Genomic DNA, 26,208 nt, shown 5'->3' with positions numbered 1-26,208 from the left:
TTGGTTATTTGTAAGTTTATTTCTCAGTGGGTTTGCGTTTGATTTTGGCTCATGGCCTGGACCGGGTGCAATTTTAAAGTTCTCAAACTTGTTTACAAATTCCTCCATGGCCTCACCCCTATCTCTGTTTTCCCTTCTGAGATATCTGTACTCCTCTAATTCTGGCCTCTTGTGCGGTGGTCAAGTCTTAAGTTATGGATACCCTCCCTGGACTACTCCACCTCTACATCCTTCTTGATATAGGGGCTTTTCACAGTAACTTCAGGGCAGTGTTAATGTAAGCCTACTTGTGACCATTATAAAGATTATTATTACATGACCTGTGGCACGGTGACATACTTTGTTTTATGTTTTACAATGTTCCTGACAAGCTCCTTTTTATCATGTTGATGCTATATAAATATAACTTGCTGATTCACATCTTCGGCAGATCAGTCAATGGTAATATAAGTTTGCTTCCTGTCATTTGCAAGATTCTCAAATGAGGTTAGCCCGGAAAATCTCAGCCCAAATCCTGTTCTGTAGAAGGGCCATGTGGACTCGGAACGTTAACTGTCTCTCTCTCCACAAATGCTGCCAGATCTGTTGAGTTTATCCAGCATTTTCTGGTTTATTTCAGATTTCCAGCATCAACAGTATTTAGCTTATGTTTCAGCCCAATTCCTAGTAGGGAACTGCCTTTTGTTGTCTGACCAAAAGTGCCTATATTTTGACACCAAGGAATGAGAGCAGCTGATGTGAGAAATTAACTCTAGTCACATTGTACCAATTCAGAATGTAAATTTGAAATCATGACCAAAATGCATCGCTGGGTAGAGTTGAGGGAGCTGTATTGTGCCATTGTCTGTGCTGTATCTGATCTGAGAATGCTTGATGTCAGAAATGGAAAATATCCTGTAATATTGACATTCCCTCTTTTAATCACATAGAATCATAGAATTTACAGTGCAGAAGGAGGCTAATCGAGTCTGCACCGGCTCTTGGAAAGAACACCCTACTTACGCCCTCGCCTCCACACTATTCCTGTAACCCAACCTAACCTTTTTTGGACACTGAGGGCAATTTAGCATAGCCAATCCACCTAACCACATCTTTGGACTGTGGGAGGGAACCGGAGGTCGGAATTGAACCCGAGACTCTGGAGCTGTGCGGCAGCAGTGCTAACCACTGTGCCACCGTGCCGCCCCAATGAAAGTGGAGAATGTGGGCATAACTGATACATAGAAATGTAAAGGGATTCAAGTTCCATACCACCCATCCTATCTCAACTTCAACTCATAATTTCTAATCACTTGTCTACACTACAGTGTAAATTACTTTGGGTTTCCCGATGGCCTGAATATTGTATGTTTCTGAAATTGCAGCCAACTTATTCAGCCTACAATTCCCAGAAACCCCTTCTGTGATGGGTCAAGGAAGTCAAAGGGAAGCGACGAAAGGTCAATGAGGACTTGGCAGAGTGCCAGAAAGCTAAGCCACCTAGCAAAGAGAACACCTGTTCAAATACTCCATGTTGACAGTCCAGCAGCACACAAGGAAGACTGAAGCACAGAACCAAAGTAAAATTAAATCCAGTATGGAAAATACCGAGGAGGCCAGGTACAGTTAAAAGAGTATGCAAACTACATGTAAACAGACTGATCATGGGCCATTTATTTTGACTGGCTACTACTTATTCACTTTGCTTTATAAGTAAGATCTATTTTTAACATCCCTCATATCTATCTTTATAGCTACAGCTCTATACATAAAAATGTCAATCTAGGAGACTAACAAAAACTGGTCAGAAAAGCAGTCCATAGAAAACTGACAAGTCAGAGGATTCTAATACCATACATGACAGGGAAGTAAGTAGTTACACAATGTGTAGGGGCACATGGTCATTGAAACAGGAATTCTGTCTTGGTTTCAAATATCTTTTATTAAAGAACAGTTAAAATGGAAGTTATCCACCCTACTTAAGGATCAAAATAGGCACCAGTTTGTATGTCTTTGGCAAACCTATTAACTTTGTTACTTAAATGATGGAAACAATTTATTATCAGATAATCAGGTGTGAAGACTTGAAAATGTTCCCAGGTGGCACGATGGCACAGTGGTTAGCACTGCTGCCTCACAGCGGTAGAGACCTGGGTTCAATAGGGGCTGGTTTAGCATACTGGGCTAAATCGCTGGCTTTTAAAGCAGACCCAGGCAGGCCAGCAGCACGGTTCGATTCCCGTACCAGCCTCCCCGAACAGGCGCCGGAATGTGGCGACTAGGGGCTTTTCACAGTAACTTCATTTGAAGCCTACTTCTGACAATAAGCGATTTTCATTTTCAATTCCGACCTCGGGTGATTGTGTGGCGTTTGCACATTCTTCCCGTATCTGCGGGGGTTTCCTCCGGGTGCTCCGGTTTTCTCCCACAGTCCAAAGATGTGCAGGTTTGGTGGATTGGCTATGCTAAATTGCCCATAGGTGGGGTTACAGTGATAGGGTGGGAGGATTGGGTCTCAGTAGGGTGCTCTTTAAGAGGGTTGTTGCAGACCCGATGGGCTGAATGGCCTCCTTCTGCACTGGGATTATGTGATGATATGAAAGATTGTTAACTTCAAGCAAAATGATCCTCAGGCGAAAGAGGTCCCATATCATAAAACTACACAGTGGATGATGGTCTTCATGGATTAGATACATTGAGAAGAGAATTTACAGATTATAGAATGGCTGAATACACATTGGAACAATAGCAAATGAGGGAGCTGTAAGTGAAGAGAAAGAAATTGGGTCAGAGGAGCGTAGAGGCAGCTGTGAGAATGTTTTTAACTTGAAAAAAATCACAAGCAGAATTTTTCAGATGCTAGTGTTTCCGTCATCGCCACTCAAAGAGTCAGGGGAAAGCACATCCCGCAGCCATTTAATGTTTGATGTGTTGTTAATTGGCTCAGGGCAAGGCTTTTGTCCCATGAGGAAGTCCTGCCTTTGTGAGCTGCTGGCAGATGGATGGATGGCAGCTTTGTAGTCCCAGCAGTGCCAGCTTCAAATGGTGGCCATTGCTGAGTTTACAGTCAGTCCTTGAAGACTAGCACCTAATGGAGGCCAGACTGAAAGTATATCCGGGTATCAGTGAGGCAAATTAGGGGTTTCGGGACCTGGTTTGAGAGGCTCGGAAGAGTGTTGAAAGAAGCTATGATTTTGTGGGGATTGGTGTCTCCGATGTGCACTAAGCCACACCCCTCCCAACCCTTGCCTGACATCACCTAAAGCTGCTGAGCTAACTGCATTGTCTCTTCTGCCATGGGTAAAATAGCAGCTGGGGCGGGTGAGGCATTTAAGTGGCCGATCTCTGGTCACTTTAGGGCATCAATAAATCCAACGGAGAACAGAGTTTCCAATATCTCCACTGCCTTCTGTAAAATGGGAGACAGGTTGGGGGTGGCGGGTAGACAGCAGGCAGGTCACCCACTGCACTTTACAAGCCCACTCCCTTCAAACCTACCAATGGGGTACTGTAAAATTCCACCCATGAGGGTCCTTGGATATTTTGCCCAAAGGAAAAAATTCCTGGAAATTACTTTAGAATTGTTCCATTTATCAAGATAAATTTGGAGTATAGAAACAGATTTTTGTCTTGGAAAGGCTGTGATAATGTAACTTGAACTGATAAAGCCAAATTGGCAGTAGAAAGCCAGGCTGACCATCATAGCCCAAGCTTACAGCCAAGAAATTATGGTAACAGAAAAACAAAATCTGCAATAAAAACAGAAAATGCTGGAAACACTCAGCAAGCCTGGCAGTACCTCAGAGAGAGAAAGAGGTAATGGTTTAGCTATGTGACCTTTCATTTGTTGTGAAAAGGTTAGTAGTAAAAATTTAAATTTAAAGTTTTTTACCTGAATACGCAATAAGACAAATGAATTTGCTGCACCAATAGAGATTCATACTTTAGACCTAATTGTGATTACAGAGACATGGTTACAATTTTACCAAGGTTGGGAAATAAATATTCCAGGTTGCTGGGTTACAGGGATAGGGCAGAGGTGTGGGCTTGGGTATGGTGCTCTTTTCAAGGGCCAGTGCAGTCTTGATGGGCTGAATGGTCTCTTTCTGCACTGTAAATTCTATGATACACAACACTTTGAAAAGGCAGGCGGAATGGAAAAGTAGGAGGAGGTAGAGCAAGGAAAAATTATCGTGGAGAATGAGAAAATTGGTAAGACATTGAACAAATATTTTGTGTCTGTTTTCACCATATAAGACATAAATTACATTCCAGAAACAGAAGGTAAGCAAGGGACTAGATGCACTAGTTTCTCAAAAAGCTCCCTATATTTTTCAATTGTCCCAGCATAGCGGAAGTTTGCAAATTGAATTCTACTATCTACTCAAGAAAGGAAAGAAAATGAAAACTGGGAATTATAAATTAGTTAGCTTGACATAAGTCATCAGGAAAATGCTGGAATCTATTACTATTGAAGTCTCAATAACATACTGAGAAAATCATTCTTTGTTTACAATGTATTTGATTCCAAACATATTCAAAGGTACAAAAACATAAATAAATCAAAGAACATTCTCCACACCTCACAGTTCACAGTTAGTGCAAGTTTTTCTCCTTTTTCACCTCCCCTCCCTCCCCCCCCACACCTGTGACGGAACAATTCCTCAAACATGGTCATGAGCAGTCCCCACCGTGTCTCAAAAGTCCTCCGCTGATCCCCTCAATTCGAACTTAATCTTTTCTAGCCAGAGAAAGTCGTACAAGTCCCCCAGCCAGGCCGCCACCCTCGATGGCATTGTTGACCACAATTCCAGCAGAATCTTTTGCTGGGCAACTAGAGAGGCAAAGGCGACAATGTCAGCCTTCCTCCCCTCCATCAGCTCCGTCATCACCAACACCATAAAAATCATCACCGTAGGGTCCAGCCCAGCCTCTATCCCCCCAATCTTCGATAATGTCCCAAACACCCCCAATATCTCTTCACCCCCTGCGACTTTGAATCAAACCCCGAGTGAAATATCTGACCCACCCATCCCTTTCTCAACCTAACCTGATCCTTCACCCGGAGATGTGTCTCCTGCAGAAAGACCACCCCTGCCTTCAAGCTCCTCGTGCGCGAAGACCTGAGACCTCTTCACCGGCCCGTTCAGTCCCCGTATATTCCATGTAATGAACCTTACCGGAGACTTGCTTCTCCATTCCCCTCTACTGTTCGCCATCCTCCCCTTCCAATTCTGCCCGCTTTAATTTCGCCCTAAACCAGGCCCCCTTCTCCGTCTGTGACCCCGCTCCTATTCCAGCACTGCCACATTGCATCCCCCCCCCCCATAATCACCCCCCGTGGCGGCTTCCCCGCTCTCGGCTTCTGCCTTCGGGACCTCTGCGCCCTATCCACCACTGGAGCCTTGTTCAGCACCTGCTCCGCCACCAGCCCCACCAGCATCCTTGAGATATATCTCGTGGCACTCGTGCCTTCCACAGCCTCAGGCAAGCCAATGATCCACAGTTTCTTCCTTCTGGATCTATTCTCCTGCTCCTCTACCTTTACATTTAGCGACTTGCAAAGGTCCCCCAGTAGCCCCACGTCCACTGTAGCCACCTGGGTTGGCCAACTCCCGATGTAAAATGGAGAACAGCAAAGGCTGCAGGGAAATTCAGCCAACACAGGCAGAAACCAGCAGGTGAAAGTTACCGTGTATTAAACTCTGCAAAAGCCCAGACAGCATCGATACAAGCAGCCATTGCATAATAATGTAGCAGCCATCTACATACTAATGAGCGATCCCCGGGAACAATCGCAACATTTGGGACAAACAAAGCTAAGCCAGACTCCCTGGCGCCAGCAGGAGCCAACACAAAAGAGGTTAACGGACACCTCAAGACTACCCATCGATCAGGGAACCGCTCCAGTATTGGAGAAATCGAACCAAGCGATTGGAACGAAGTCCAATCACTTGGAACCAGGTACAGGGTCCGCCCCGAAAGGCGGGAAGCCCCTGGGGACTAGAAAGTTAAGCCTCCAAGTTCAAATCGTTCTTCTTGACCGGGTCACTCAGCAATGCGAACCAACCTTGACCGTGACCGGTTCAACTGCCGCCGAGATCCAGTAAGTCTTAAGTCAACGCTCGCTACGCGATAGGCGCTCCTAGCTACCAATCCGTACCAACTTCAAATCCCGCAGGCTCAGAACCCGAACGAAAGGCCATTTGTTCCCCTGACCTGGTGGGCCAGTCCGAAGCTAAGTATAGGCCTGTTAGAACTAGAAGTAGCTTAGATGTAGAATTTGTGCATGAGTAGCGATTACTGTGTATAATAAATGTGCTTTGATTTGAATCTTACTAATCGGTGTATTGAGTTATTGATCATTACTTGGACTTGAACCTGGTGGCGGTATCATAAAGATACCTGGCGACTCGAGAGCAAAGGTTATAAAACCGAGCCAATTGAACCAACCAAAAGTAAGCAACACCACCTCCAATGCTACCACCCGATCACTATGGTCGGACATCACCTCTATTTCTTGGATCTGCAACCCCTGTGCATCCAGGCGCTTCTGGACTCTCTCCATTGATCCTTTCAAGGGTGCTACCGCTCCTTCAATGGCCTTCAACTGACCTTCCTGCATCTCCTTTCGTTGTTCTCTAATAAACGCCATCAACTGCTCCATCTGGGGTTTTCCAACCCTTCCTCCTCCACCATCTTCCCAATTACTGCTGCGCCACAGGTCTCCTCCAGTTCCTTGGCAAGGCCTTTAACCTTCTTCTGCCAGGTCTGATAACCAGCAGATATGCCACACCTTCAGCTACACTTTCCTGTCGAAATTCCCCCTTTTTTTGATAAAAAGAGCACAAATCAATACCTTTGAGCCGGAGGTGCCCTGTGTGCGACCACTCACCCCTTGGCTGCCACCAGAAGTCGGTTATACTTAGAAAATCATAGTATGATCAGTGTTATGGGGCAGGGTTAGAGAACCCCAAAGTGCATCATGGAGTTCACATGACCCACAACTTTTAATAGACTGTGGTATGGGGAGCACACAGCCCACTCTACAGGTGTGGTACAGCAGAAATAGAAAAGTATTTTTTAAAGCAAAAAGTGTTTATTCTATGAACTCAAGTTAACTTTTTAAAACAAATAGTGAACATCTTAGCAACCATCAATTCAAATACAACCCCCAAAGAATACAACACGAAGTAAACCTTTAAGCTTTCCTTTTTAACATCCATACGACTTAAAACACCTTTTACCAGAAGCACATCAGGTTAAAGTCACTACTGTTATTAGTTTTAAATCACCAGGATTGATTTACAGTCTTTCAATTACAGAGAGAGATTCATACACCTGGCTGTGACTGCAGCTATCCAGCTCTGAAAACAAAACTAAAACACACCTTGCAATCCCACTCACTGACATCACTGCAGTAATAAACACCCATTTTGTAAAGGTACTCTCACTACAGATATTTATATACACACCCATTTATAAACACCCATTTCTTAAAGGTACTCTCACATGACATCAGAGAAATTCAACGTATTAGTACGAAAGATAAATCGTGTTTGACAAACGTATTTGAGTTTTGAGGAAGTAAGGAGTAGAATAGGTAAAGGGGTGCCAGTAAATGTAACTTTTGTGAGGGCCACGAAGAATCGAGCACGAGTTTCAAGGATACAAAGAAATAACATTTATTTACAATAATATATATATACACACAACACCAGCAGCAGCAACTTCGCTTGCTGCTTACTCCTTCCTGCTGGTTCCAAACTGGCCAGCTTTATTTATACAGGGAGTCTGCTAATGATTTCTCCGCCCCCCTCATTGGGGAAGCTCATACTCCCACAGGATTGTGGGATTGTCATTAGTCCCCAGCCAATGGTAAGCAGGCAGGTTATAACATCCCTCCCCCCCCAAAGTCCAAGGAATCCACCGAAGACCCTGGCGAAGGAGGGCGTCGGACTCGTTTTGCTGCAGGCCGGACACCATTTGCACGAGGCGCTGGATCGGGCGGCGTGTAACGAGAAGGAGACCGGCGCTTCCGTGATGAACGGCGTAACGGTTGTACATCCACGGCCCGTGTGCCCGAGGATTCCCCCTCTGATGCATCCTGTGTCTCCATCTCGGAGTCAGAGTCTGCTGCCTCTGTCATCTCGGCGTCTCTATCTCCACGCGGTTCTGTAACGACCTGCGCAGGCTTTGAGTGAGGCACCAGAGGAAGATTGTGAGGACTACTTTCCATTGTCTCTGGTCTCTTTGGCTGCAGAAATTAGCTCTGGGGGCGGGGAATCTTTGGAAGGGATAGTCTTCTGGACCGAACGTGGTCTACATGTTTGCACTGGAAACGACCCTGGGCTTGCACCTGGTAAGATATAGGGCCCGTTTGGTGAAAGATTACACCAGGGACCCACTGGGCACCACCAGCAAAAATCCGAACGAACACTGGGTCACCGGGCGCAAACTGCCGAATTGGCCGATGCCGAGAAAAACCCTGTCCCTGCCGCTCTTGAGTGCGGCGTACTTTTGCGCCAATGTCTGGGAAAACCATACTAAGGCGGGTACGAAGTCTCCGGCCCATTAGGAGTTCTGTGGGAGCTACCCCAGTCACCGCATGGGGAGTGGTCCTATACGAAAACAAAAAGCGAGCCAGTCTCGTGTCCATTGACCCGGAAGACTGCTTCTTTAGGCCTCGTTTGAATGTCTGCACTGCGCGCTCCGCCAACCCATTTGAAGCCGGGTGGTAAGGGGCAGTGCGGATATGGCGTATGCCGTTCATCTTCATGAACCTCGCAAACTCCTCACTGGTGAATGGAATGCCGTTATCCGTGACCAGCACCTCGGGGAGGCCATGCGTACTAAAAGACAAATGCATCTTCTCAATTGTTGCGTAGGACGTTGTGCCTAGCATCTTATGCACATCTAGCCATTTAGACTGGGCGTTGATTAATAAAAGGAACATGGATCCTTGAAAAGGGCCGGCAAAATCTGCATGCAAGCGCGCCCAAGGCCGCCCTGGCCATTCCCAGTGATGTAGGGGCGCGGCCGGCGGACGCTTCTGATGCTCCTGACAAATGGAGCAGTTTTGGGCCATCTTCTCAATGTCGGCGTCGAGGCCTGGCCACCAAACATAACTCCGGGCCAACATTTTCATTTTGGCCACACCTGGATGCCCATTGTGCAAGTCTCTTAGTATCAGCTCCTGTCCTTTTTCTGGGACAATCACACGCGTTCCCCACAAGAGGATGCCGTCTTCCACGCTGAATTCAGACAGCTTGGCGGAAAATGCCCGCAACTTGCCAGGGAGCTGTCTATGCTGCCCACCATACAGGACTATGTGTCGAACCTTTGACAGGACTGGCTCCGTCTGGGTCCACTCACCGATCTGTGATGCCGTGACAGGCAAGGTGTCCATAAAATTTAAAGTTGCAACCACCTCACCAGTTGTGGGGGTCGACATGGGGCCGGTCGATAAAGGCAATCGGCTCAGTGCGTCTGCATTCGCTATCTGCGTTCCTGGTTTGTGCTCCAGATATAACTCGTATGCAGCGAGCAACAAAGCCCAGCGCTGGATCCGTGCGGAAGCATTGGGTGGTATTGGCTTATCCTCTCTGAAAAGTCCCAGCAGAGGCTTATGATCAGTCACGATAGTGAAGTGGCGGCCATACACGTACTGGTGGAAACGTTTCACCGCAAAGACCACTACCAGGCCCTCCTTCTCGATCTGCGCGTACTTTTTTTCCGCTGCAGTCAATGTGCGGGAGGCGAAAGCTTTCAGCCGCTCGACCACGTTCTACATCTTGTGGGACAGGACGGCTCCAATACCATACGGGGATGCATCACATGTGACGAGTAAAGGCTTTCCAGGATCATAGTGTGTTAGTAACCCAGACGGCGACAATTGTAGTTTTACCCGCCGGAAAGCGGTTTCTTACGGCTGACCCCAAACCCAGGTGTGATTTTTCTTTAGCAGAAGATGCAGCGTAGTTGCCAGATTGGGTAGGAACTTCCTGTAATAGTTTACGAGGCCGAGAAAAGAACGAAGATGCGAAGTGTCAGTCGGGGCGGGGGCCTGTTGAATCACGCGCACCTTCTCTGCGACGGGGTGCAAACCTTCGCAGTCCACCCGAAAACCCAGGTAGACTACTTCCTTCGCCTGAAAGACGCACTTTGTGCGACGTCAACGGACTCCAGCTTCCGAAAAGCGTATAAGGACAGCCTCCAGATTTTCCAAATGTTCCTGCTCCGACGTCCGTGATCAAAACGTCATCTAAGTAGACAGCGACACGCGGTAAACCTCTCAATATGCCCTCCATGACGCGTTGAAAAATAGCGCAGGCAGAGGATACTCCAAAGGGCAAACGTGTATATTCATGCAGGCCCCGGTGTGTATTAATCATTACATGTGGGCTGGAGGCAGGGTCCAGCTCCAACTGTGACTCATATCTAATTTTGTGAACGAGAGTCCACCTGCAAGCTTCGCGTAGAGATCCTCTATGTGAGGCATTGGATATCGGTCGAGTCGGGAAGCCGTATTTACTGTAAGTTTATAGTCGTCACACAAGCGAACTGTGGCATCTGGCTTCATTACAGGTACAATTGGTGCTGCCCAGTCAGCGAAACGGACGGGCCTGATAATACCCAAAGTTTCCAAACGAGTGAGCTCCCTTTCTACCTTCTCGAGCAAGGCGTAAGGCACCGGGCGCGCCCGGAAATAGCGCGGCATGGCTCCTGGTTCGACTTGGATACGGGCTACGGCCCCTTTTATTTTCCCCAAACCGGGCTGGAATACATCTGGGTATCATCCTAGCACCTCAGTCAGCCCTCCAGAAACTGTTTGGAGGATGTGCTGCCAATGCAAGCGCAAATGGCGCAATCAGTCCCGACCCAACAGGCTGGGCCCATGGCCGCGCACCACGATAAGTGGGAAACGCCCCTCCTGGCGTCCATAATCAACAGGGGTCATCGTAGTACCTGCAATGTCCAATGATTCCCCCGTGTAGGTGGCCAAATTGGCCTGTGTGTCGGTTAATGTAAGGGTCTGTATACCCTGCTTGATGCGGTCGAATGTCCTCTGGGCGATCACGGAGACCGCTGCGCCAGTGTCCAACTCCATCTCAAGCAGGTGACCATTGACCTGTACTGTCACCTTAATGGGGGCCACACGGGGAGCGTCCACACAATGCAGCTGCAGGCAGTCGTCCTCCGTCTCCACGTCCTCAGGAGTAGTCGCCGCAGGTTCATCCACATGGAAGGTACGGCCCCTGGGCTGGTCCCAGTTTCGGTTGGACCGACGGCGCCTCTGGCTCCCCCAGGACCGGCGTCCGCGACGGGGCTGGCGCCAAGTCTGACACGGACATGGCTCCTCATCCATTGGTTTTGGAGAAGGCTCCCTTCGGGGAGGAATGTCCGACGGCCACTGGTGTCGATCCGGACATCGCCTCGCCCAAGGTACCGCAGGAGTGTGGGGGGACGTTTTCGGACAGAAGGGGTTGCATCCCAGGTAAGCACTTCCATTCCCTGTAGCTCCTGCACTCCTCGTTCTGTGCTCTCTCGGGACAATACTATTTGAATGGCCTGTTGAAAAGTCAATGTTGGCTCAGCTAACAAATTTCCCTGGGTGGCCGCATTGTTAATACCGCAAACCAAACTGTCGCGTAACATTTCTGCCAAGGTCTCACCATAGTCACAGTACTCCGCAATCCTGCATGGCTTGGATAGAAAGTCGGCAAGGGATTCTCTTGGGGTTCTCTCAACGGTATTAAACCGGTAAAATTGGACTATCGTGGGAGGGTGTTGGGTTAAAATGCTGCCTCACTAAATTCACAAGTTCATCAAACGTTTTGGTGTCCGGCGCAGTTGGGTATGTAAGGCTCCTAATCACCCCAAACGAATGCGAGCCGCAGGCGGTGAGCAATATGACCACCTGGCGCTAATTTTTGGTGTGATTGTTTGCCCAGAAATAGTAACGCATCCGTTGTGCGTACTGGTTCCAGATTTCCAGCGCAGCATCAAAAACATCCAAACGTCCATACAGAGGCATGGTGCAATAGAAAACAACTTCCAACCTGTATCCAACAAAAATCCAGGGAGGTGGCTTCAGCGGTGTAGACAGCTATTCACTTTAACCCTCGTCGCCAGTTTTGTGAGGGCCACGAAGAATCGAGCACGAGTTTCAAGGATACAAAGAAATAACATTCATTTACAATAACATATATATACAACAGCAGCAGCAACTTCGCTTGCTGCTTACTCCTTCCTGCTGGTTCCAAACTGGCCAGCTTTATTTATACAGGGAGTCTGCTAATGATTTCTCCGCCCCCCTCATTGGGGAAGCTCATACTCCCACAGGATTGTGGGATTGTCATTAGTCCCCAGCCAATGGTATGCAGGCAGGTTATAACAGTAACATAGTTGGATCTCCAAATACACCGAAGTATAAGATTAAGGAAATCTTGCTACAAATGTATAGGGCTTTGGTGAGACCACACCTGGAGTGCTATGCTCAGCTTTTGTTCCCATCATTTTAGGAAGGATGTACTTGCATTTGATGACAGCAAAGATTCACTAAATTAGTTCCTGGGATGACAGGGTTGTCCTATGATGAGAGGCTGAATAAATTGGGCCTATACTCTCTGGAATGTAGAAGAATGACAGGTGTTCTCATTGAAACACATAATATTCTGAATTGCTTGACAGGTTAGACAGTGAGAAGTTGTTTCCCCTGGTTGGGAAATTTTCAACATGAGAAAGCCGCAGGCAAATGGGGTGATGTGAGCTTTGCGCACGAGCAGTAGGAGAGGCCACATCCAGAGTGATGCACAGCCAGAGTGAGTTTTAAACTTGGGAATTTGAAGCAGAGTGGGAATTTGGTGCAGAGCGGGAAGAGGTGCACTTTACTTTATCTCCTTGCTTTGTAACTTTTAAATCTTCAGGAAGTGTTCTTGCCCTGCTGCAGCTGAGGCTATAAGGGAGAGAGCTGATTGGTAAGTAGTGGGCAAGGTCGGTAAGTCTTTACAACGCTTTTCACTTATAGTTAAAATACTTTTGTGGTTGATAAACTGTAAGGAAAGAAGGGCCATAGAGAATTGGATTTAATCTAATATCAAGGACCTTCCGACAGGTTTCATTTAAAGGGTTAAGTCATGGCAGGAGAGCTCAAAGCCTTGGTTTGCTCCTCTTACCCCATGTGGGAGACTGAGAACATTTCCAGTGCCTGGGACCAGTATGTGTGCAGAAAGTGTCTCCAGCTACAGCTGGAAGCCGTGTTTCGGTGTTCGAGCGGCGGCTGGGGACACTGGAGCATCTGCGAGGCAGAGAGGTCATAGATAGCACATATAGAGAGGTGGACACACTGTAAGTCCAGACTTTGCATGCAAGAAAAGAATGGGTGACCACCAGGCAGACTGTGCAAGACTCTCCTGTGGCCATTCCCCTGCAAAACAGATACTGCTTTGGATACTGTTGAGGGGAATGACGTCTCAGGGGAAAGCAGCAACAGCTAAATTCGTTGCACCACATTTGGTTCTGCTGCAGAGGGGAGGAGTAAAAAGTGTGGGAATGCAATAGTTATAGAGGATTCAATTGTAAGGGACATATATAGGTGTTTCTGTGGCCACAAATGAGACCCCAGGATTGTATCATACCTTGCTGGAGCTAGAGTCAAGGATGTCTCAGAGCGGTTGCAGCACTGGAGGGGGATGGTGAACAGCCAGTGCTCGTGGTACACGTTGAAACGACGACATAGTTAAGAAAAAGGGATAAGGTCCTAAAAGCAGAATATAGGAAGATAAGGTATCGCTGGAGGGAAGATAAGGTATCGCTGGAGGGGATTAAGGTGAAATGGAAGGAAGAGTTGGGGGAGGGTATGGAGGAGGGGCCATGGTGTGAGGTGCTCCGGAGGGTGAATACCTCAACTTTGTGTGCGAGGTTGCGGCTGATACAGTTGAAGGTGGTGTATAGGGCATACCTAACATGGACGAGGATGAGCCAACTCTTTGAGGGGGTGGAGGATGTTTGTGACCGCTGTGCCCCCCACAAATCACGTTCAATCTGCAATTTGAAAGAAAGAAGGTAGAATCAGATGTAAAGGTGTTACAGTTAAATAAAGGTAACTACAGGGCCATGAGGGAGGAACTGACGAAAATCGACTGGGAGCAGAGCTTAGTGGGAAAGACAGTAGAACAGCAATGGCAGGAGTTTCTGGGAGTAATTGAGGACACAGTACAGAGGTTCATCCCAAAGAAAAGAAAGGTTATCAGAGGGGGTTTAGGCAGCCATGGCTGACAAAGGAAGTTAGGGAATGCATCAAAGCAAAAGAGAAAGCCTATAATGTGGCAAAGAGTAGTGGGAAGTCAGAAGATTGGGAAGGCTACAAAAACAAACAGGATAACAAAGAGAGAAATAAGGAAAGAGAGGATCAAATATGAAGGTAGGCTAGTCAGTAACATTAGGAATGATAGTAAAAGTTTCTTTAAATACATTAAAAACAAACGGGAGGCAAAAGTAGACATTGGGCCGCTCCAAAATGACGCTGGTAATCTAGTGATGGGAGACAAGGAAATAGCCGAGGAACTAAAAAAGTACTTTGCGTCAGTCTTCACAGTAGAAGACATGAGTAATATCCCAACAATTCAGGAGAGTCAGGGGGCAGAGTTGAATATGGTAGCCATCACAAAGGAGAAAGTGCTAGAGAAACTAAGAGGTCTAAAAATTGATAAATCTCCGGGCCCAGATGGGCTACATCCTAGAGTTCTAAAGGAGATAGCTGAAGAAATAGTGGAGGCGTTAGTTATGATCTTTCAAAAGTCACTGGGGTCAGGGAAAGTCCCAGAGGATTGGAAAATCGCTGTTGTAACCCCCCTGTTCATGAAGGGAACAAGGAAAATGATGGAAAATTATAGGCTAATTCGCCTAACCTCGGTTGTTGGCAAGATTCTAGAATCCATTGTTAAGGATGAGATTTCTAAATTCTTGGAAGTGCAGGGTCGGATTAGGACAAGTCAGCATGGATTTAGTAAGAGGAGGTCGTGCCTGACAAACCTGTTAGAGTCCTTTGAAGAGATAACAAATAGGTTAGACCAAGGAGAGCCAATGGATGTTATCTATCTTGACTTCCAAAAAGCCTTTAATAAGGTGCCTCATGGGAGACTGCTGAGTAAAATAAGGGCTCATGGTATTCGAGGCAAGGTACTAACATGGATTGACAATTGGCTGTCAGGCAGAAGGCAGAGAGTTGGGATAAAAGGTTCTTTTTCGGAATGGCAACCGGTGACGAGTGGTGTCCCGCAGGGTTCAGTGTTGGGGCCACAGCTGTTCTCTTTATATATTAACGATCTAGATGACGGGACTGGGGGCATTCTGGCTAAGTTTGCCGATGATACAAAGATAGGTGGAGGGGCAGGTAGTATGGAGGAGGTGGGGAGGCTGCAGAAAGATTTAGACAGTTTAGGAGAGTGGTCCAAAAAATGGCTGATGAAATTCAACGTGGGCAAGTGCGAGGTCTTGCACTTTGGAAAAAAGAATAGAGGCATGGACTATTTTCTAAACGGTGACAAAATTCATAATGCTGAAGTGCAAAGGTATTGGGAGTCCTAGTCCAGGATTCTCTAAAGGTAAACTTGCAGGTTGAGTCCGTAATTAAGAAAGTAAATGCAATGTTGTCATTTATCTCAAGAGGCTTGGAATATAAAAGCAGGGATGTACTTCTGAAGCTTTATAAAGCATTAGTTAGGCCCCATTTAGAATACTGTGAGCAATTTTGGGCCCCACACCTCAGGAAGGACATACTGGCACTGGAGCGGGTCCAGCGGAGATTCACACAGATGATCCCAGGAATGGTAGGCCTAACATACGATGAACGTCTGAGGATCCTGGGATTATATTCATTGGAGTTTAGGAGGTTGAGGGGAGATCTAATAGAAACTTACAGGATAATGCATGGCTTAGATAGGGTGGACGTAGGGAAGTTGTTTCCATTAGGAGGGGAGACTAGGACCCGGGGGCACAGCCTTAGAATAAAAGGGAGTCACTTTAGAACAGAGATGAGGAGAAATGTCTTCAGCCAGAGAGTGGTGGGTCTGTGGAATTCATTGCCACAGAGGGCGGTGGAGGCCGGGACGTTGAGTGTCTTTAAGACAGAAGTTGATAAATTCTTGACTTCTCGAGGAATTAAGGGCTATGGAGAGAGAGCGGGTAAATGGAGTTGAAATCAGCCATGATTGAATGGTGGAGTGGACTCGATGGGCCGAATGGCCTTACTTCCGCTCCTATGTCTTATGGTCTTATATGTTATGGTCTTGTCCAAAACTGGAGGGGTATTGGAGAGAGTTCTTGAGGGTAATCATGAAGGTGGTGCACGTGAGACTCGAACCAGGTCCCTATAATTCATATTCGGGGTGTCGGATCTGACGGGGTTGCAGGTGGGTGGGGAGGCAGATGTCTTAATCTTCGCCTCGCTGATAGTCCGAAGGCAAGTCCTGTTAAGATGGAGGTCAGCTTCTCCGCCCTGTGCCTCGTATGGCGGGGGGATCTGTTGGAGTTCTTAACGCTCGGGAAAGTGAAATTTGAGTTGAGGGGAAGGATGGAAGGGTTCTACAACTCATGGGCTTTGTTTATCGTGCATTTTCAAGAATTGGATGAATTCGAACATTGTGTGGGGGGTTTGGAATGTATGAGTTATTGGTAATTCTGTGTGGGTTGATGGTGGATTCCTGTTTCTTTTTCTTTGGTGTTTTGTATTTAAAATGTTGGGGGCTGTTTGGGGGTGGGTGGGAGGAAGGGATTGTTGGCCAGGGGATTGACATTGTATTTGTTATTGTTGATTGTTTGTTGGTGGGTGTCAATTTGATGAAAATGTGAAAAAGGAGGAGAATAAAATATTTTTAAAAAAGTAAATAAACACAGAATATAGGGAGTCAGGAAGAAAGTTGGGAAGTTGGACCTCAAACGTAGTGATCTCAGGATTGCCAGCAGTGCCAATTGCCAGTCAGAGTAGAAGTAGCAGGATATATCGGATGAATACGTGGCTGAAGAGATGGTGTGAGGGAGAGGGTTTCAGATTCCTGGGGCATTGGGACCGGTTCTGGAGAAGGTGGGACCAGTACAAACTGGATGGGTTACACCTGGCAGGACTGGACTGATATCCGAGGGAGAGTATTGTTAGAGTGGTTAGGGAGGGTTTAAACTAGAATGGCAGGGGGATGGGATCCTAGGCAGGAAGTCAGAGGAGGAGGAAACAAGGACAAAACGAAAGACAGAAAGGGGAATAAGAAAAGTGATAGACAGATAAACCAAGGGCCAGCTTCAAACAGGGCCACAATGGAAAATTTTGGGAGTGAGACAAGTACAGTTAAAAGACAAGTTTAAAGGCTTTTTGCCTCAATGTGCAGAGCATTCGCAATAAAGCGGATGAACTCATCGCGCAAATGGATGAAAATGGGTATGAAATAATCGCGAATACGGAGACATGGCTGCAGGGTGACCAGGATAGGAACTGAATGCCAGGGGTATTCAGTATTTAGGAAGGACAGACACAAAAGAAAAGGCTGTGGAGTTGCAGTGCTAGTTAAAGAGGGAAGTAATGTCAGAATGAGGATGGATATTAGCTCCGACAATATGGAATCTTTATGGGTCGAGCTGAGAAACACCAAGGGGCAAAAACCATTAGTGGTGTCATCAGGAGACCCCCAGACCGCAGAGGTGATGTTGGGAATGGCATTGAACAGAAAATTAGAGGCGCATGCAATAAAGTAACATCTGTAAATATGGGCGATTTTAATCAGTACATAGATTGAACAAATCAAATTAGCCACAATATCGTAAAGGAGGAATTCTTGGAGTGTATAGGGGATGGTTTTCTGGACCAATACGTTGAGGAATCAACCCTTGGGGATGTGCGACCATAATAAGATGGAATTAACTAATATGAAGTAGTTGATTCTGAGACTAGGGTCCTGAATCTTAATAAAGGAAACTACAATGGCATGTAGCGCAAGTTAGCTGTGATAGATTGGGAAACATTACTTAAAGGGATGACAGTGGATAGGCATTGGCAAACATTCAAGGAGCGCAGAGAGAACTGCAACAATTGTTTATTCCTGTCTGGCATATAACTGAAATGGGAAAGGTGGTCAATCCATGGCTTACAAGGAAAATTAGAGATAGTATCAGATCCAAGGTGGAAGCATACAAATTGGCCAAGAAAAACAGGTTTGAGGATTGCGAGCAATTTAGAATTCAGCAAAGAAAGACCAAGGGATTGATTAAGGTGGAGAAAATAGAGTACGAGAGTAAGGTTGCAGGGAACATAAAAACTGTCTGTAAAGGTTTCTATAAGTACCTGAAGAGAGACTTCCGGTGGGGTGGGTGAGCAGGGCGGCTACAAATAAAAGAGCTCCCGCCGGCTGCCGCGATTCGCGGCAAAATCCCCGAGCCTTCACCCACCCCCCGACTATCGTCGGCCTTTGGGGCCGCCACGAGCAGCCAGCGGGCCGTTTTAAAAGCCGGCGAAGAACCCCGCGCAGGTGTTGCGCGGCGGGGGCTGAGGTGCCGGGCCCGGCAGGTCAGAGCAGCGGGAGCGGAGCTTCGAAGAGGTTGAGGCGGCAGGCCCGAACGCCATGTAGGGAGGGTGCTCCACGTCGGATGGCTCCCACCTAGGAAGAAGAAGGTTGAAACCTGGTCCCAGGTGAATGTAGAGGAGAAAGAAAGAAGATTTATGGAAGTTTGGTGAAAGTTTTTTTTTTCAAAAAAGAAGAATGTCAGATTGATGAAGATAGGAGGGTGAAGGGGGAGAGAGGAGAAAGGAAAGAAGATAAAAAACAATAAGCTGCTAAAAGATGCAAAAAGCAGCGTCAAAGAAAGGAGGAAACGCGGGTTCGCCGCCGAAGGAGAAGACAAGCAAAAGCAAAAGTGTTGACAGGATGGCGGAAGTCGAACTGCAAGGCGGGGCCGCACTACTTACGGTGGAGAAGATGACCGAGGTGATGGTGGTGGAGCTGGAAAAACGTTTGGTGAGGCACATGGAGATCCTGAGGAAAGGGATGGTGGTCGTGGTGAGGTCATTGTTGGAGGAGGCAATCGGCCCGATCAGGGTGGAGGTGGAAAAGGCATTGGCCGAGGTGAGAGAGCAGGGCGAGAAGATGAAGGAGGTGGAGGAGGCCGTGACACGACACAGCGACCAGGTCACCTCGATGGGGGACGAGCTGCGGAGGGTAGTGGAGGTTAACAGAGGGCTCCGAGCAAAGCTGGAAGTCTTGGAAAACCGCTCAAGGCGGCACAATTTGAGAATTGTGGGCTTGCCCGAAGGGACAGAGGGCCCAAGGCCAACGCAATACTTCGCTAAGAAGTTGGCGGAGCTGATGGGGGAGGGTGAGAACCCCACCCTGTACGAGCTAGACCGAGCTCATCGGCCATTAAGGCCGAAGCCCAAAGTGAACGAGCCGCCAAGGGCAGTAATTATCTGCTTCCATAAGTTTTGCATGAAGGAGAAAGTATTAAGCTGGGCGAAGCAGAAGCGTGAGGTGCTGTGGGATGGTACTGCGGTTCAGGTCTACCAGGACTGGACGGTGGAGTTGTCAAAAATACGAGAGGCGTTTGGGCGAGTGAAGGCGGCTTTGTACAAGAAGGGGGTGCGATTTGGTGTGGTGTACCCGGCAAAGTTGAGAGTAACATATAAAGCCAAAGACTTTTATGTTGAAACAGCGGAGGCGGCTGAGGCGTTCGTGAGGGCAGAAGGCTTGGGACAGACGTGAAGAGCGGAACTGGAAGAGAGACTATGGACTGTGTTTGAGCAGCTGGAAAATGTACAAATGTTACAACTTTCTTTTTACTGATTTGTATTGAAATTTACTTCTCTTTGCATTGTTACAAAGTTCAAGTTAATGGCGTTCTGTGTTGCGACGGTTAAATGTTATGTTAGTGAATTGTAGGGGTTAGATTGTTGGGTTTGTTTTGGTGTTTCTTTCTCTGGGACTGGGCGGAAGGGGGCGAGAGGTATTGGCGGGGGGGGGGGAGCCACCCGCGCTAGCTAACTAGAGTCAGTTAGTGAACGGGGGTGAGGTGAGAGGAGGACTGCGGACGTTGGAGCCTAGATAGCAGGCTTCAATGGGCCTACGAGGCGAGCAAGAGGGGGTGGAGGGAGGGATATTGGGGGATGTTTTTGTAGGGGGGGTTCTTTGGAGGGGGGGAAGGGGTTCGATGTTAACAATGGACAGGGGCGGGTCAGGCTTATGGGCCAGGGCCCGGTGGTATGGTGATGGTGGATAAGAAAGGTGGGGGGGGGTGGTGAGAGACCCCCAGTAAGGATAATCACGTGGAACATGAGAGGGCTAGGAGGTCCGGTCAAGAGGTCAAGGGTGCTTGCACATCTTAAAAGTTTGAAAGCCGATGTAGCAATGCTGCAGGAGACTCACTTGAGGGTGAAGGACCAGGTGAGACTTAAAAAGGGCTGGGTTAGCCAAGTGTTTCACTCCGGATTTGAGGGAAGGGCTCGAGGGGTAGCGGTGCTGGTCAGCAAAATTGCAGTGTCGGATCACGCTCCACATTGGGTGGATATGGTGCTAGAGAAGGGGGCAGCGCAGAGACCGGAGTGGAAACTGGATGTGGGGCTTTTGGGGAACCAAGTATTCTGTGAGAAAATTGAAAAGGTAATTAAGGAATATGTAGGTTTCAATTGTACGGGTGAGGTGTCGAAGGCAGTCGTCTGGGAGGCTCTAAAGGCGTGGTGAGAGGTGAGGTAATTTTGTTTAAGGCCAGGGTGGATAAGGAGGAGAGGTTGGAGCGGCAGAGGGTAATAGATGAGATGTTGGAGGTAGATAGGAGGTATGCAGAGGATGGGGACCCGGCGAAGCTGGAAAAGAGGAAACAACTACAGGCAAGCTTCGACCGACTGTCCACCAGGAAGGCGGTGCGCCAACTGAGACGAGCAAGGGGTGCAGTTTATGAACATGGAGATAAGGCAGGTCAGGTATGTTAGCAGGTCAGGTCCGGAGGAAGGCAGCGGCAAGGGAAATTCTTCAGGTGAAGGATAGGGCAGGGAAGTTGGTGGTGGCCCCAGTGCTGATTAACAAGGTTTTTGAGGAGTTTTATGAGAGGTTGTACAAGTCAGAGCCACTCGGAGGAGACCGTGAGATGCAGGAATTTCTCAATGGGTTAGAGTACCCGAGGCTAGGGGAGGGGGACAGGGCTACATTAGAAGGAGCAATAGGGGAGCAGGAGATAAAGGATGCGATTGGGAGGATGCAGTCGGGGAAGGTGGCAGGGCCGGATGGGTTTCCGGTGGAATATTATAAAAAATTTAAGGATAGGTTGGTACCCCTGATGTTGGGGATGTTTGAGGAGGCGATAGGGAAGGGGGTGTTGCCGCAAACCTTGGGGCAGGCATCGATTTCCCTGTTACTAAAAAAAGATAAGGATCCGACGGAGTGTGGGTCGTATCGGCCCATATCACTTCTGAATGTGGACGTAAAAGTGTTGGCGAAGGTACTGGCGGATAGGCTGGAGGAGTGCCTTCCGAAGGTAATAGGGGACGATCAGACGGGGTTCGTGAAAGGGAGGCAGCTGTTTTCGAACATTAGGAGGGTTTTGAACGTTGTTATGGCACCGGCGGAAAGAAAGGAAACAGAGGTAGTTGTGGCATTGGACGCCGAGAAGGCGTTTGATCGGGTAGAATGGGGGTACCTGATGGCAGTGCTGGAGCGGTTTGGGATTGGACCAAGGTTTGTGAACTGGGTAAAGCTATTATATAAGGAACCGAAGGCGAGTGTCCGCACAAATAATATCAGTTCGAGATATTTCTCACTCCACCGTGGGATGAGACAGGGGTGTCCTGTGTCCCCCCTGCTGTTTGCACTTGCGATTGAGCCGTTGGCCATCGCATTGGGAAGTTCGGGAGCATGGAAAGGAATAGTGCGGGGGGGGGGGGGGGGGGGGGGATAGAGCATAGGGTGTCCTTATATGCCGACGACTTGCTGCTGTATGTGTCGGAGCCGAGTGCGTCGATAGGAGGAATATTGGAGCTACTGCGGGTATTTGAGTCTTTCTCGGAGTACAAGTTGAACCTGGACAAGAGTGAGTACTTGTGTTGCCTCGGCCGGGGGTGGGGGGGCTGCCATTCCGTAGAGCAGGGACTCATTTTAGGTATCTGGGGGTGCAGGTTGCCCGGGAGTGGGGGAGGCTTCGCAGGTACAACATCACTAGTTCGGTGGGGAGAGTGAAAGCCGATCTGGCAAGGTGGGACGGCCTTCCTCTGTCACTGGCAGGTCGGGTACAGGCGGTTAAAATGAATGTGTTGCCGCGATTCCTGTTTATTTTTCAATGCCTACCGATTTTCCTGCCAAAGTCTTTTTTCAGGGAGATTGAGGGAAGGATTACCTCGTTCATATGGGGAGGGAAGGTGGCCATAGTGAGAAAGGTGCTGCTACAGAGGGGAAGGCAGGCAGGGGATTTGGGTCTCCCGAACTTGTTGTACTACTACTGGGCGGCGAATGTGGAGAAAGTGCGGAGCTGGGTCAGAGGGGTGGATTCTCAGTGGGTCAGAATGGAGGAGAGTTTGTGCAGAGGGTCGGGGCTGAAGGCACTTGCAACAGCGCAGCTCGCGTTAGCTCCGGGGAAATATTCAGGGAGTCCGGTAATAATAGCTTCATTGAAAATCTGGAGGCAGTTTCGCCAACACTTCGGGTTGGGTTTAGGGTCAAGGGAAATGCCGATTCAGGGGAAACACAGATTTGAGTCAGGGAGGTGGGATGGAAGTTTTCGGAAATGGGAAGAGAAGAGGATTAAGACGCTAAAAGATTTGTTTCTTCGGGGTCGGTTTGCAGGGTTGAGGGAGCTGGAAGCGAAGTATGGGCTGGAGCAGGGAGAAAGGGTTTAGGTACATGCAGGTTCGGGATTTTGCCAGGAAGGAGATACAGAGCTTCCCAGAGGAACCGGCCTCCACATTGCTGGAGGAGGTGTTGACGACAAGGGGACTGGAGAATGGGGGCAGTGTCAGCGGTGTACGGAGCTATTCTGGAAGAGGATAAGGCACCACTGGAAGGGATCAAAGCAAAGTGGGAGGAAGAGTTGGGAGAGGTTATAGAGGAGGGGGTCTGGTGTGAGGTGCTCCGGAGAGTGAATGCGTCCACCTCATGTGCGAGGTTGGGTTGATACAGCTGAAGGTGGTATATAGAGCGCACCTCACGAGGGCGAGGATGAGCCGATATTTTGAAGGAGTAGAGGATGTGTGTGAGCGTTGCGGGGAGGGGGGGGGGGCGCCCGCGAATCACGTTCATATGTTTTGGTCCTGTCCAAAGCTAGGGGAGTACTGGAAGGAGGTGTTTAGGGTAATTTCCAAGGTGGTGTGTGTGAAACTGGACCCGGGTCCCCAGGAGGCCATATTCGGGCTGTCGGACCAGCCAGGGTTGGAAACGGGAGCGGAGGCAGATATCATAGCCTTCGCTTCGTTGATCGCCCGAAGGCGGATCCTGCTGGGATGGAGAGCAGCCTCTCCACCCAGTGCCCTGGCGTGGCGGGGGGACCTGTTGGAATACTTGACCCTTGAGAAGGTTAAGTTCAAACTGAGGGGAAGCTCGGAGGGGTTCTACAAGTCATGGGCACTATTTATTATGCACGTTCAAGAACTGGATAACATCGAACATTAGTTGGGGGGGGTGGGTGGGGGGGGGGGGTGTTGTGTAGATTAAGGGTGACTATGGGTAATCCCTGATTCCTTTTTGTCATTTGTTTATGTGAACATGTGGGCTGAGGTTTGGGGGTTGGTGGGCGGATGGGGTCGTTATTATGGGGATTGACATATCTTGCTGACTATTGTTTATTGTTGATGGGTGTAAATGTGGGAGAAAATGTGAAAAAGGAGGAGAATTTTTAAAAAATTAAAAAAAAAAATTTTTTTTAAAGTACGTGAAGAGAGTAAATTGGTGAAGACAACTGTAGGTCCCTTCCAGTTAGAAATGGGAATGTATAGCAGGGGATAAAGAAATGGCTGAACAACTAAACACATACTTTAATTCTGTCTTCACAAATGAGGACACAAATCACATACTAGAAATGTCAGGGAACGCAGGGTTCAGTGAGGGGGAGGAAGTGAAGGAGATCAACATTAGTAGAGAAATGGTGTTGGGAAAACTGATGGGATCGAAGGCTGATGAATCCCCAGGGCCTGATAATCTACAGCCCAGAGTACTTAAGGAAGTGGCACTCGAACAGTTCCTGCAGATTGGATTTGATTTGATTTATTGTCACGTGTATGAGGTACAGTGAAAAGTATTGTTCTGCGTAAAGTCCAGACAGATCGTTCCATACATGAAAAAACTTAGGACATACATAAATACACAATGTAACTACATAGTGTTATGGGCGAGGCGTTTTCAAAACTCCAAAATGTATCATGGAGTTCAACCAATATCTCCCTTTAATGGATTGTTGCTTTTGAAGCACGCGGCTTGTTCTCCAGGTGTGATATTACAATTATGGACACGTGGGTTTTTAAACACAAAGCAATGTTTATTCCATGAACTCAACTTAACCTCTTAAATAAACATTGGATCTCTTAACACCCCTTACTTCAAAGATAACCCCGAAAATATTACAACACTAAATAATCCTTCAGTTATCCTTTTCAACATCCATGAGACTTAACACCTTTCAACAGAAACACATCAGGTTAAAGGCTTTACTATTATGAGTTTAAATCACCCAAATGATCCGGGGATAGTCTTTCATGGCAGAGATGACAGCAGATCCAGCTCACTGCAAAACACAGACACACACCCAAGCTCTTTTTCAAACTGAAACTTTAAAATGGCTGAACTGAGCTCAGCTCCACCCACTCTCTGACATCACTGTTTTCTTAAAAGTACATTGCTTAAACATCCATTTCTTAAAGGTACTCTCACATGACAATAGACACAGGCATCAGGTGAAGCATACACAGTGTAGTACTACTCAGTAGAGAAGATGTGTGAAGAGATCAGTTCAGTCCATAAGATGGTCATTCAGGAGTCTGGTAGCAACGGGGAAGAAGCTGTTTTTGAATCTGTTAGTGTGTATTCTCTGACTTTTGTGTCTCCTGCCTGATGGAAGAGGTTGGAAGAGAGAATAACCTGGGTAGAAGTGGTCTTTGATTATGCTGCCCATTTTCCCAAGGCAGCAGGAGGTATAGACAGAGTCAATGGATGGGAGGCGGTTTTGCGTGATGGACTGGCCTGTGTTCATGACTCTCTGTAGTTTCTTTTGGTCCTGGGCCGAGCAGTTGCCATACCAGGCTGTGATGCAGCCAGATAGGTGCTTTCTGTGGTGCATCTGTAAAAATTGGTAAGAGTCAATGTGGACTAGACTTCAAGAGGTGGGACATGCAGCCTCTATCGCTGGCGGGCAGGGTGCAAGCAATTAAGATGATGGTCCTCCCGAGGTTCTTATTTGTATTTCAATGTCTCCCTATACTAATCACCAAGACCTTTTTTAATAAAATAGACAGGAGCATCACGAGCTTCGTGTGGGCAGGGAAAGTTCCGAGAGTAAGGAGGGGGTTCCTTCAGCGTAGTAGGGACAGAGGAGGATTGGCACTACCGAACTTGGGCGATTACTATTGGGCCGCCAATGTGGCAATGATACGTAAATGGATGATGGAGGGTGAGGGAGTGGCGTGGAAAAGACTGGAGAGAAAGTCCTGTAAAGGGACGAGTTTAGAGGCGCTGGTGATGGCGCCGCTACCGATCTCACCTAAAAAGTTTACCACGAACCCGGTGGTGGCGGCAACATTGAATATCTGGGGACAGTGGAGGCGACAGAGAGGGGTGCGGGGAGCCCTGGTGGGGTCCCCAATCAGGAACAACCATAGGTTCGCCCCAGGAAGAATGGATGGAGGATTTCAGAGCTGGTACCAGTTGGGAATTAGGAGGGTGAGAGATTTATTTATAGATGGGACTTTTGCGAGCTTGGGAGCATTGGAGGAAAAGTATAAGTTGCCACGGGGAAATTTCTTGAGATATATGCAGGTGAGGGCGTTTACTAGACAACAGGTGAGGGAATTTCCGTTGCTCCCGACACAGGGGATACAGGACAGGGTGCTTTCAGGGGTGTGGGTCGGAGAGGGCAAGGTGTCAGAGATTTACCGAGAGATGAGGGAAGAGGGGGAGGAGTCGGTGGGCGAACTAAAAGGAAAGTGGGAAGAAGAACTAGGGGAGGAGATAGAGGAGGGTATGTGGGCTGATGCCCTAAGCAGGGTAAATTCTTCTT

At 48.0% G+C, this 26,208-nt stretch overlaps 1 protein-coding gene across 3 annotated transcripts in view; it reads left to right on the top strand.

Annotated features, from left to right (window-relative positions):
- The window catches only part of LOC140398239 (neutral alpha-glucosidase C-like), a 352,477-nt gene that overhangs the window by 398 nt on the left and 325,871 nt on the right, over positions 1–26,208 (top strand). For all 3 annotated transcript variants that reach the window (XM_072486683.1, XM_072486676.1, XM_072486666.1), the window contains exon 2: positions 1,365–1,599. In XM_072486683.1, coding sequence (XP_072342784.1) covers positions 1,511–1,599 — 89 coding nt within the window. In that variant the 5' untranslated portion in view covers positions 1,365–1,510. The remainder of the gene's footprint in view (positions 1–1,364; positions 1,600–26,208) is intronic.

The sequence above is a fragment of the Scyliorhinus torazame genome, chromosome 2 (genome assembly GCF_047496885.1).
Source record: "Scyliorhinus torazame isolate Kashiwa2021f chromosome 2, sScyTor2.1, whole genome shotgun sequence".
Taxonomy (NCBI): domain Eukaryota; kingdom Metazoa; phylum Chordata; class Chondrichthyes; order Carcharhiniformes; family Scyliorhinidae; genus Scyliorhinus; species Scyliorhinus torazame.
The sequence above is the reverse complement of the archived record's forward strand: the minus strand, read 5'-3'. Positions and strand labels throughout refer to the sequence as shown.